Genomic DNA, 12667 nt, shown 5'->3' with positions numbered 1-12667 from the left:
AGCTCTGGTCTCTAAGTGTCCAGGGACAGACTGCTCCCCACACTTTCCAGCAAGAGCAGCTGATTCATAGGGGAGTTGCTGGGGTCACTGTGGTATGGGTTGCCCACATCTCATACATATTCTCTTAAATAAACCTCTGCCTTGACAGGTGGTACTGGGGTTTCTTTTGAAGCAAAAACTTATGTCTGGAAGATCACAAACTCCTAAGGCATGGATCTTGAATAGAATTCTAACTGTTAAAAGGACCATAATCTGAAATAACATCACGTCCATGTAATGTACAGACCTGTCCTGCTAACACTGAACATAGAGAGATACTAATCTTTTCATGCCCATGTCTAATGTTCCTATCTAGGCAGGCAGAAAAAGATTTATACTTCTGAGCTACTCTATATTAATGAAAACCATTCTTCTCTCCTGTCTACAAACACACTCTGCAGCTGCAGGGAAAACAGTCTCTGAAGTGGGAGTGAGACCAGAGTCAGACCTCGAATGAAGTCTTGGAAATGTCAGTGGACTGAGTACACTGTATGTGAGTTAGAAGTGAGTCACAGTGCAATTTGAGGAAGATCTGGTTGAAGTTGGGGAGCACTGAGTGTCAGCTGTCTGTGTTTTCTCCTTGGAGGTGAAGACTGGATGAGAGTCGAGCGGGGATTCCCCGGGGAAGAGCAACAGTCTCCTATGGGCAAGGACACACCGCTGCCGCCAAAGTGTTCATATTGGCTCCTGAAGTTACGAGGCAGGAGGAGATGTGAAAATGTCCCCTTCTGCTCAGACAGGTCAGAAACACGGCAAAGAGCGTGTTGGCTGATCCGCTTCCAAAGAGACGTGAAAATTTGCTTTCAACAGAGCAGCCTAACTGCTTGATGCCTGGTGTAGGGCTGGTTAAAGACTGTATCTGCATTATGAAGTCTCTGTTGCTATGACTGTGTTGATAAAGACTTTGAAGATGGGCATTTTGTCTGTGTGGCTACAAAAAGCTAAAGTGACAAAAGTCATCATAGTTGATATGTAGCTGCACAGGTAAAAATGCTTTTGTGCAATTACAACATCTCCAGGACATAAGAACAGCTGAGTTAAGATGACCTGATAGGGAAGGAGAAACGCTTTGTTTGGGCTGATGTTGTAAATGATGTCACTGCTGATTTTTACTGGCCTGGGGTATGGCTCACAGGTCACCCTAAGAAAACAAAGAACTGCACAGAATAGCTTAGGGTTTTTGAATCATCCTGTGGAACATACACTTTGGTCCTAATAAACAATGTTTATACTTCAATTGAAACGCAACTTCTTTGGTTCTAATTCTTTGTAGGAATCACAAACATTATTTTTAGAACCTCGTGCCGAATAGAGTTCAGATGTATTTTATCTGCTCAGTGACCAGTTGTGCTGGGGTCAGATTCTGGCTATTATTAGGAATATGTAATTTTAATAAAATCTCTTGTTTATACCTGGGCTAACCATTTTGTGTTTCTCAGATAGGTGTGATTTAACCTATAATGTTAATCTATTAAAGACGTTTTCCTGTGTTCCACCAAAAACAAGTAATAGTTTGGGAGACGGAGAGAAAGAAGGGTGGGAAGAAGCAGACATCTAAGTAAAACATATGTTGAATGGGAAAAAAGTCAGTCACCCTGGGTTTTGGGCCTGTGATTATTTCCACATGCCTGGACCGTATTTCTGTGCTGTGTGCCATTAATGTCATTAGATGCTTTATGCCAGACTGGATTTTTTGCATATGCGGATGATATTGCAGGATTGGGACCTTGATGGGTAAACGCTGCCGGCGCCGTGTTGGCGCGTGCTGCGCATGGAGGTCTGCACCCTTCCAAACCCCCTTCTGGTGCTGCGTGTGTGGGCGCGTGCCCGGCCAGCCCAGCAGTCCCCGCAGTGCCGGTAGCCGCCCGGCTGGTTAACGAGCCTCCAGGCAGCAGAGATTGTCCTCGGCCCTTTTTAAGAAAAGCACACAAGAAAACTGGCTAATCAAACCCCACCTTGTAAAAATGGATTTTTTTAACCGGTGCTTGGTGCTGGAAGAAGGCACGGTTACAAATAAGCTTCATGTTCCTGTTTAAAGGTGCCTGTGTATCGGGAAGAAGCGCCAGCCTTTCCCCTTTGTTTTTGTCGGGGCTGACTTGTGAGAACGTGAGACCTTGGGAGCCATTGCCCTTCCCTTTGCTTCCTGGTGAAAGGAAAAGAGATTTGATTGGTCCCTCCAGGTAAAAATACAGAGGAGTCTTCTAGGCCAGAAAACAACTACTTTTTTTCTTTTTCTTTCCTTTTTTTTGTTGTTTTTTGAGCCTGCCAGATTGGTCTGCTCTCTGCTCTCCAAGTGTGTGGGCGGCACAGAAGAGGATGCTGAGACAAAGAATGGGGGAGGGGGAAAAGAGAAGTAAAAAAGACCTTTGGATTGGAGGCATGGTGTATGGGAGGAAGAGAACGCAATGGCAGAGGCAGCGTTGTTTTGGTTTGCAGCAGATCAGAAGAAGCTGTGGTAGGTCAGAGACACTCAGTCTAGATGCTGTAGTGATGAATATATTAGCATGGTTTAGATCCTAGGCATACAGACATTTTTCTGCGTTTGGTAATTTTGTGAAGCTCATATCCTTCTGATCTTGGATCCCTCCTCCTGGAAACGGGGATGTTGGATGGAGGGGTGGCGGGAGGGGAGCATGACCGTTGCTCTACTCAGTACCGTATTTGCATTTTACGTTCATCTGCTTTGTGCTTTGATAAAGTATGTCCACAACTTTGGCATTTTGTGAAGGAAAAGCTCCGATTTTTGTACTGATTAAATCCTTTTTTCCCGAGCTGAAGAACCAAAACTCATTTCTCATTCCAGTAATAGCTGCCCTCAGTCTACTGCATCTGGCTTGTGATCTTTCATGATACTTTTGTGAGACTGAGTTATATGCAAAATGTCTTTTCATTTGAGTAATAGAAGAAAGGAGTTAAAAGATATTACAAGGGAGGAAGGGTAAATTTCAGATAAAACTTGAAAAGCCACAAAGAGTCTAGGATGAGGAGGTACAAGACAGCAGTATCTGGTGAGGGAGAGCAGGAGACCGGAGAAGGGTGAGGAACAGAGGGAGTGGGAAAGGGCAACGCATGTAACAGGCATTACATGATTTGTTTTGTATTTACACCTGCAAGATTGATCTTGCCTGGGCTGGAAAATTCACCCTTGCTGTGCGTTTTGCCCTTGCAGTGTTTGACCTCCAGCTCCTTTGGTTCCTTGAAGTCTAACGTAAAAGAGCTTGCGAAAACAGCCCTGTAAGGGCAAGTTTTGTAAATAAATCCCGTTTCCTACAGGATGGCCGTGCAGCAGGAGGCAGGGAAGTTTCGGGGTGAGAAGGGGTGCACGGGGAGCCAGTCCTGGGAGAGGATCGGGGACTTTCCTCTGCGACCCCAGTAGCCTTTCCAAGTCCAGGCTGAAACTTTGTGCGGGCACGCGTGGTGGGGGACGTTGTCTCGTGGACGTGTGGCGTGCTCCTGCCTGCCTGCCTTGCCAGCCCAGAAGGTTTCTCTTGCACCTCGCTGCCCTTCGCTGCCCTTTCTGAAGGACTTTCAACAGGGTAATAAAAAGGTGTTTCTCTGCTGGGCTAATATTTACACGACAAACGGTGCCTTTTCTTGGTTACAAACATCAGTGCATGCAAGCGAGAGGCTTTTCTCAGAAAGGGTGGGACGGGAAGCACAGAGGTTATTCTCTCCTGTCACTGTATTTGCTAAGAAAAATCTTTAGAAATTACGCCTCTATGCCGAGGGAACGTTATTAATATTACAAAGTCAAGCTCTCAAAAGCTTGCACGTGCTGGAGTGGAAGCTGTCTATCTAACCTTCATTTGTACCCTGGTGCCGGTGCTCTCTGATTGCCTTATTTACCTCTGGTTTCACAGAGCTCCTGCCTGTGCTCTTTCCAGAGGGCATTGAATGAAGTTTGCTAGAGCAAATTAACCTGTTGCTCACAAGATCCTCACTTAACTTTTTGCAAAAGCTCAAAATATGCTTCTTCAGCTCAGGCAGAGAGGCATCACCTCTTCTTACAGGAATATTGTGAAAACGAATGTGGTGTTTGCTCAACAGTCACGTGTTAAAGGGAAACTGCCATAAAAATGCTGATGATTCCAGCTGGTAGTTTCATTTTTCAGTGCGGAGTTTGGATATTGCCTACGATAAAGTGTGAATGAGCTACTTATATAAAAAGTATATATATTGTACCAGCATTCCCTGTAGCTCTGTGTGGAAAAATACTATGCTTTTGTCACTAAAGGCTGTCGTAGTGCCTTAGCACATGGGATGATACTGTTCGAAGTTTCCAAACATTTAAAGGCCACAGAACTGGGCTTGAAATAACAGATTTCTTGGTCCTGCCGTGCTGTCGTTGTGCTGTGCCTCCAGTCAGAGTAAATATAAAGATATTCACATGAGACTAAAGAAAATCTTTGCTTGAAGATAGGAACTTTAGTTTTCTTTCTGGTTCTTATGCTTGTTCTGAAAGCAAAGGTCAGCTTCATTAGGTGAGTGTTATAAATCAGCATTTCTTTGTTTTCTTAAATTACAACGTTTCTTCTAATGAGACGCTTTTATCGTCATTTTCCATTACATTTGGATAGGCGTAAGATTCTTTTGAATCTTGTTGTGCTTGAAGAGTTAGTCTGAAATGGCAGTGAGAGGCTAAGCTATTAATGTTAATTTCGCGTATAAATGAAGGGGAGGACTGGAGGCATTCATAGTCGGTGTTATGCACAGCATGATACTTTCCCTTGGGAATGGGCTTTTGGCAAATTCGAGGGGATATTGCCCCAAAGCAGGCACAGGCTTTCTGTATCATCTAAAAGCTACTCTTCAGAAACACTGGTTAGCCCAATGCAATGCTTTATTGCAAGGCACATCTTACATTGAATTCTGTCATATCCAGTCTCTGCTACCTTGTACTGTCCCACAGCGTTTTCTCAATATAGTATCCCAAAAGTATTCCAGGAGGAGGGGGCACTCCTGGCTTTTGGGGCATTAACTTATTTCCTGACACCTTCATGCACTGAGTCACTGTCTTTGAAGATAAACCCAGCATCCAGTGGGGGCTTGCGAGTTTGCATGCTGATGGAAAAACGTTGTGCAACTTGGCCTGAGGTCAGTTCAGTTCCTGGCCTTGGAAATCCTTCTCGTTGCTCAGCCTCCTGCCCCTCTCCAGCCCTGCTGTTCCCCTCTTCCACTCCTGCGGACAGTCGGGCAAGGAGGTTATGATAAAATGCTGAGCACTGGCAGGGTCAGAGTTAAGCCTGGGATGTCCGTGACAGCTTTGGCTTTGCATGAACAGGGCTTGCAGCCCCCGAGCAGTGACATGAGACCTCGGGCTCTCCTATCGCTGCTGTGTCTCCTTCACGGAATCAATCTGCATCCTGGACATCCGTTATAACACCTCTCTGATGTCTTCATTGCCCTACCGAGAGGCAGCCTTTACCGCTGCGCCGCTGCGGCTCCTGTCACTAAAGCAAACGCAACTGATGTCTCATTTACGCTGAGTGCAAATGTGAGGTGGATATTCAGCCTAAAGATTTTCTCTGTCCTTAAATTCCCCTTCCTGCTGTGCCTGCAGAGAATTGTACTGGGATAACTGAGTGCCTGGGTTAGCGGTCACGGTGCTGTAGTTTGTAGGTATGAGTGGTGATTTTGATTTTAAGAATTTCAGCCAGAATTTTGAATTTCCTTTGACTTACACATTGAGATTTGGCTTTCATCCACAGCTGCAGCTTTATAATAATGCTTAATAATGACATAACTCATATTCTCAAATGGCTGCGTAAACATCAACTAATCAGCATACCTTTTGCTAGGGCAGTATCTGTATCTTTGCATTACAGATAAAGAATTGAAAGCAGAGACACGTCTTTCATCTAAGCCCCCTCCATTAATGGTAATAAATTAAGGTTAAAAGGATGCATAGAATACAAGATTTCCTAGCTCTGGTCCCTGTATCTTGTGCACTAGCACATGCTGGTGAGACGTTTTGTCTTGGATGCTTTCCTGTTGAGAACATAATTTTTCCTCTGGCATTACAGTGGCAGAAGTTCTTGGAGGAAATCTATTTTCTGTACAGGTGAACCTTCCCCCCTAATAGCAGTCAGAGACTCGTGCTGATGACTCGTGCATGAAGATTCACTGTCCATGGCAAATATCAGATTGATTTCCACAGTTCCCTCCTTTCCCCCATACTGATATTCAAGGAAACTTTTTGGACTGTTTCTTAGCGAGATGTCTCTGCCTGCAGCACCACTAAAGTGGGTGAAACCCCCATCAAGAGAGGTTTTGTTGCTTGTTTTGTCTTGCTTATGAAGAGTGAACTCCAGTTCTCCGTAGAGCCAAATCCAGTCCAAAAGAGTTTTAGCTGCATGAGGCTCACGTGAACTGGAATTTCATTTTCCTGTCCTGGCCTGTGCATATGTATAATCTTATGCTCGATCTCCATGAGATGGATTTTTCATCCTCTCCTTCTTCCCTGTCTCTTTGTACCTTTTTCTGTGTCTCCTCCTGTGCAAGGCAGGTCTCTGCAGAGCTGGCTTTCCCAGCCGTGGTTCCCTGCACGTGTATCTGCTGCTTTCCATCAGTTGGGGTGGAATGGGCTGTTTGGCCATGTTGGGATGTCTTTTCCCAGACCATGGTGGGTCTCCGTCATCCTCCTTGCTGACTGCTAGCCTTCTGACCAGGACACCAGGGAAGCAAAGCAGATGCTCATGACCCCTCGACTTCATACCCAGACCCGCTGCCCGATGCCCAGGGCTGGGGGTTTTATCCCAGGAGGGGTGGGAGAGGTGCCCCATTGTCTGCTCACGGCCGTTTGGAAAGATTCAAGGTTTTAGTCTAACACACACCATTAATCTATCTACAGAAATCCTCTGCAGCCTCAGCATCCTACTCTTGTGGTTAATAAGTATATTTAGCAAGATCAGACACTGCCTCAAAATACTCCTGCAGCAGATTCCTCCTGGCTTGGACAGCAGCGCTGCTGCTTGGCCGGAGTTTCCTGGACGCTGTTCACGAATGGGAATGGATTTAGGGGCTGGGTTTCTGTTGGGTCCAGCCCTAATACCTTTGTCAGTGATTTAGAAGGGAGTGCAAATGGTGATGATACTGATTTTTATACTTGATGCCAAAATAGGAGGCCTTGCCCGTATTGGCAAGGGCAAAGAAATACCCCAAGGGGACCTAGAGGATATTGGCAGAGAGAATTGTAAAATAGGAACAGGGTTGTAGTTAGGTTTTCTCTATATCTAGAGAAGAATCATAAACACGAAAGACTGAAGAGGAATTTGGAAAAGGGCAAGGTCTGAAATGGACTTGGAGGTGATAAGAACAAATCAGGAATAAGTTCCAGCGTGACACGGCTGTGAAGGAAAGATTTGCCATATGGCAAATAATCCTCGAGGAATTATCACGGAACAGGGCAGACAGGCCGTTTGACTACCATGGATGGCTCTGTGGGGCTGCATCCCCCAGGAGATGCTCCACAGCATTGGGGGAAGTTCAGGAGGGGGGGTGCTGGATTTTTCCTGAAAAAAGTGCATTTTCTAAATCAATTGAAATTGTTTATCATTTTCTGCCAAACAGGATGACTCATTCTGGCAGTCCGCCCTCTCCACCCTCCCCCTCAGACAAACAAACAAAGCCAATAAATTGCAAAAATTAAAATAATCTGAAAAGACAACAATTCAAAATTTTTCTTTTGGTATATTCAAAACAAAGGGCTTAATGTTGGGTTTTTTTTTTCTTTTTTTAAGATATCATTTCAGAGCTGGATTCAATGACCATAACTTGAAAAAATGAGGTAAAAATAACTCCAAAAATAAAATGCTTCATTTTGAGTTAAAGAAACATTTTGTTCAGTGAGACACACAAAGCTTTCGGTTTTGGGCCAACATGAAATGATATTTTTTTTCTAGCAATCTCTTGGTTGAGGCAGTGAACCAAGAAGTCAATTATTCACAGAGCTGTAGCAAGATTAAGGTAAGGATGGAAAGCAGAGCTGAAATGAGAAAGTGAGGAAGAAAATTTGGGGTTGAACGTCCAAGTCAATCTTCATTCCTCCAAGTGAAACGTGGTAGTTGACAGCATAAGCGCCTGGACCTTTTGCCATCAGCCCGAGCGGGTGGGCTGCCCACCAGGAATGGGGGCAATGAAACCGGCAACGTCCTTGTGGCATCTGTGGGCACCCAGCGGCATGGGAGAAGAGCAGGGTGCTGTGATGGGTTGGTGTGACCCAAGTGCTGTCCTGCACCCGTCGGGGTGCGGGGGCCATGCTGCGGTGCTCCTGGGGATGCGTCCTCACCCCGCACCGCTGCTGCTGTAAATGCAGCATCGTTTGGGAGGGGAGGGGAAAAAAAAAAAAAGAGGAGTCTTCTGCCAAGAAGCTGCCGTAAGCTCTGCAGAGTGTGACTTTGGGCAGGGAGGAGCGGAGCGCTGCTTCTCAGCTAGGGAAGAGCTGCTGCTTGGCTCTGGGGTCCGGGTGTGAGTCTCCTCGGCTGGGCAGGCGGGAGCCCGTGGGTGAGCCGGTGGTGGTGCCTGGCTGCTGCTGGGGGGCTCGGGAGAGGCTCCTCTCGCAGGTTGGAAATGCTGGGCACAGCTTTGCTCACGCACGCAGCATTAGTGCAAACACCCTGACTGTGCTTTTTGGCTTGGGCTTTTTTCGCACTGCTTTTTTTTTTTCCAGAGGTGCTGAGACCTCAGCACCCGGCCATCCTAAGCAATAATCCTTACAACACAGGCAAGAGAAAATCTTATTTCTCATTTTTCCGGTGGCAGAGTGGAGGCAGTGGGATGGCAGGATTTGCCCAGCACTATGGTAAGAGTTGAGAGGCAGAGCTGCACTCGTGGCTGCATAAGTTTGACTCCCGCTCCATTGCAGAATGAAGAGCGACTGTGGCATAGCATAAAGGTGCATGAGCTAGTTTTAAATGAGCCAGCTGGGATATACCATGGCTGGCTGTGGCAGCTGGGTGCCTGCTGTGTTAATTTACCCTTAGAGCAGTGGACGGGAGAGGTGCAGGGAGACGTGCGCGTGGGCAGGGGTGTGCGGTGCTGGAGATGGAGAGGAGGGAATGAGCAAGCTCCTGCGCGAACCGCGGGGTGCAGAGAGCAAACGAGGGACCAACGCTGGCTGCGGTGCCCTGCGCACCTCCCTGCACACCCTCCGCATCCCCCTGCTTTTAATAACGCTGGCCGTTATCCATCGGCAGAGGTAATGAGCTGGAGAGCAGGAAGCATTGCATCTGGGCTGAGCATGCAAGCCTCGCACAAAAGAGTTTACGGGGGGTAATGTTTTTATTATTACAGTCCGTGGCGAACCATCCTGCATCTCAAGCACTTCTTCTTTGCTATTAAATAATTAATAATTAACCGGCAGAGACTGTTTGAAGACTCTGGTGCGGTGATGTCTGGTAATAATTTTTTTAACTCTCTTTTTTTTTTTTTTTTTTTTTTGCCATTCTAATTTATTATCCTAGGGCTTTGCGCTAGGATACCAAGCCCCTGGGAGCGAAAGTTTCAAATGGCCAAAGTCTTTTGATTTTATAAATGAGTTCTTAAATTTTTTCAGTGGAGTTGGCAGTGCCCCCTGCTTTGTTCTTAGCGTTGCCGGGGAGCCGGGTACCGCCGGGTTTTCAGCCCGGCCAGCAGCCCCCGCCAGCAGCACACGGCGACGGTAGCATCGCGCGGGGACGCCTTTGCCCGCTGCGTCCCGCGCTGTGGGACTGTGCGTGTGTGCGTGGGCGGGGGGGACACGCCGCACCGATGAGACGCCGGCAGCTATTTCAGGAAGCCGCGAAGTCTCCTCCTTCTTATGTAAATAAACATGACAGCTCCTAGCGCCGGTGCCGCGGCAGGAGGCGCGGGAGTGGGTGGAGGCTGCGGGCGCGGGGCGGCCGGCTCCCGCGTGGGCCGGGGGCTGCTGGCGCGGAGCGGGGCCGGCCGTGCCCCCGCCGGGCTGCGCGGCCATGGGCGGGCAGGTGACGAGGAGCCCGCTCTACGGTAAGGGCCGGCCCGCCGCCGCCCCTCCGCCGCGGGGGGGGGGAGCGGGAGGCGGCTGGGGAAGGAAAGGTGAGGCGGGGGCGGCGGGGAGGGATGCGGGCGCTGCCCGCCGTGTGCTCCCGCAGCACCCCGCGGCCGGAGCCGGGCTGGCCGAAGAGGGAGCCCGGGCTGGGGGCCGCTGGGCTGGCTGCGTTGCCGGGGATAGGGGACAGACGTCTGCCGGGGCCGCGCTGAGGGGTGTCGGGGCGAGGAGAAAGTAGCTGGCTGCCTGCGCTGGCCGGCCGCTCCCCGCGGGGAAGATCCGCGGGGCGCTGGTAAAGGTCGCTGCCAGGCGGCTGAGTAGGCTCCCCAGTCAGTCACCTTGCTTTGCCTTTCCGCCAGCGGTTTCTTCTTCACATAAATTCTGGTTCATTTCGTTTTAAATGGATAGGGTTTGAAATGAACGTGGGTTCGAATTGACTGATTTTAGACGAAGCTGAAGCCGTTAAGTGCAGCGCGCTGCCTGCCTTCGCTGGGTGATGTAAAGCGGGGAGAGGGGGAGCTGGAAAGGGACGGGCATATCCCGCACAGGCCGCCGTTAAACCAGAATCTCAATCTATAGACAGCGTGCAATACCAGCCGTGTCCCTGACTGCGCAGGTCTCATGCCATAAATACTTTTGTGGGAATATTGCACTCCTTTGGTATTAAACTTGCCTATTTCTCTGAAATGTTCTCTTTAACTTTGGATGTAGTAAATGTGCTGCGTGTTCAGTGCGGTATGAGTGTATTTTCAGTGATGCTTCCTTGTTACAATAGTAAATATGGGTGTGAAAGATGCAGGTAAAGCATCGCAGGGGCTGGGAGTATCTCGTGTCCTTTCTTTGAATAGAGGTGCATGAGGTATATACGCTTTGGCTGTGAATATTCAAGTTACAGTCCTGATTCTCCTCATATTTTCCACCAAGTCCAAACTCTATAGTTTAATGAACAAATGGACATAGTTAGGAAGTAGATTAATTTCTCCCTAAGGGTACTTAGCAAGCATGTCTCAGTAGAGATTTTTATTTGTTCATCATTTGTGTTCTGAAGTTTCATCCACGGTCTGACCTTATTTCTTCTCTAATCTCATGGTATACATGCAACATGCAGAATAGCAGTACTGTCGGGTCAACGTAAAAAAAGAGCTCTGGCTGTTGTCTTGCGACTGTAAGTGCCTTTTCCCCTTTGAAGCATTATTTGAATGAATTTGAAAAAAAAAACTGGCTGGGAAAGAATAATAGCTCTATATGTTTCCTGCGTGTGCCAGGGACTTGGCATTCCTGCTGGGGCTTTTTCCTGCCTGCAGCCTTCAGCGCACTGCACAGTAATCCTGCAACTTCTGCCTTTCAGCAATTCTACTCCAGCAAGCATGGTTCTCTTTAATTTTTATTTTATTGGGAGAGAAAAACTAATGAGGAGATGTGGGTAATTAACTCAAATTTCCCTCTTCATACAGAGGGGCTACAGGCTGTGTTATACTCAGAGGTGATGCACTGCTGTGTTTAGCACAGCGATGCTTAAAAAAATGGACGTGCTTTATATTTTAAAAAATTAAATAATAAAAAGTCATGCAACAAAGCACATTTAACAAAAACAGACTGCATCTGCACTTGTGGTTTGTCTGTGGCTACTGTTCCTCCAGTTCCATCTTTCTGTTGAATATTTCTGTTTCAGATGTGTCTCAAAATAGCTGGGGAAAGAGAACTGAAACCTTATCCATTTCTCTGAAGGATAATTGAAAATGGATGTAACGATACTGAAAGGAGTTGTATTGACAGCCCTGGGGGCTGACGTCCTTTGTTTTTAGAAAGCACAGGTAAAGCATAAATTCATGTCCTCCAGATATTTCTGGTGACCTCTCTGTGTTGCAAGGATGGACTGGGCTTTTCATAAGCACCTAAGTAATTTAACCTTGCTGAAAATTAGCTCAGATGGGGAGATACTGCACGGGCTGGCTGCTTGTGGCTCTGCAGAGCCGGTCCTGGGGAGGCAGGCAGTTTCCCCAGGGTGAGTTCCCAGAGCGGTGTGCCGGGTCCCTGCCTCCTCCTGGGCCCACCCTGACCTTGGCGAAGTCGGAAGAGTAAACTGAGATAAAAGCTCCTGAAGCAGATCATGAGGGAGGCACCCTTTCAAAAAACTGGAAATTAGGGCGGTGATGTTCAAAAGCTGTGGGTGCCCTGACATAAGGACAGAGGTTTATAGTAGTCAAGTGCAGCCATACGCAGACTGTCACGATGAGGAGCTCCTTGCATCATTTTACCCTCTTTCACCCGCAAATCTCCTTTCAAGCAGCAAAGTAAAGCCACGCAGCATTCCTGCAGGGCAGAGGAGTCTCAGCATCCTTTGGCATAGGGAAAGCCATGGGTGGGCGAAGCGTGATGCTTGGGGATGCGTGGTGGGCGGTGGTGACGCTGGGTGTCCCTGGACCTGCACTGCTGCTTGGGTCTATTGCGTGAAGCCCTGCGAGCCAGTGCTGCGTCGATCCTGTATGAGCCATCCGGTGAGGTACATGCATGCTTGCACGGGCAACCATCTCCTTGAGTGAAAAAGCTGCTTTCCCATTGATACGGTGGCAATGCAGGAGAGCCACGCTAGTCTGTCCTAATGATGGAGTTGGTGGGTGC

The 12667-nt window shown here is 47.9% G+C and overlaps 1 protein-coding gene across 2 annotated transcripts in view; it reads left to right on the top strand.

The window, feature by feature from the left end:
• The window catches only part of NEURL1 (neuralized E3 ubiquitin protein ligase 1), a 166664-nt gene that overhangs the window by 63837 nt on the left and 90160 nt on the right, over window positions 1-12667 (top strand). The window contains exon 1 of one of the 2 annotated variants that reach the window (XM_075504620.1): window positions 9859-10023. The exons of the other annotated variant lie outside the window; for it this stretch is intronic. Within the exon in view, the coding sequence (XP_075360735.1) occupies window positions 9990-10023 (34 nt within the window). The 5' untranslated portion in view covers window positions 9859-9989. Of the gene's footprint in view, window positions 1-9858; window positions 10024-12667 lie in introns of those variants that run through there. 2 annotated transcript variants of the gene reach the window in all.

The sequence above is a fragment of the Mycteria americana genome, chromosome 6 (genome assembly GCF_035582795.1).
Source record: "Mycteria americana isolate JAX WOST 10 ecotype Jacksonville Zoo and Gardens chromosome 6, USCA_MyAme_1.0, whole genome shotgun sequence".
Taxonomy (NCBI): Eukaryota; Metazoa; Chordata; class Aves; order Ciconiiformes; family Ciconiidae; genus Mycteria; species Mycteria americana.
The sequence above is the reverse complement of the archived record's forward strand: the minus strand, read 5'-3'. Positions and strand labels throughout refer to the sequence as shown.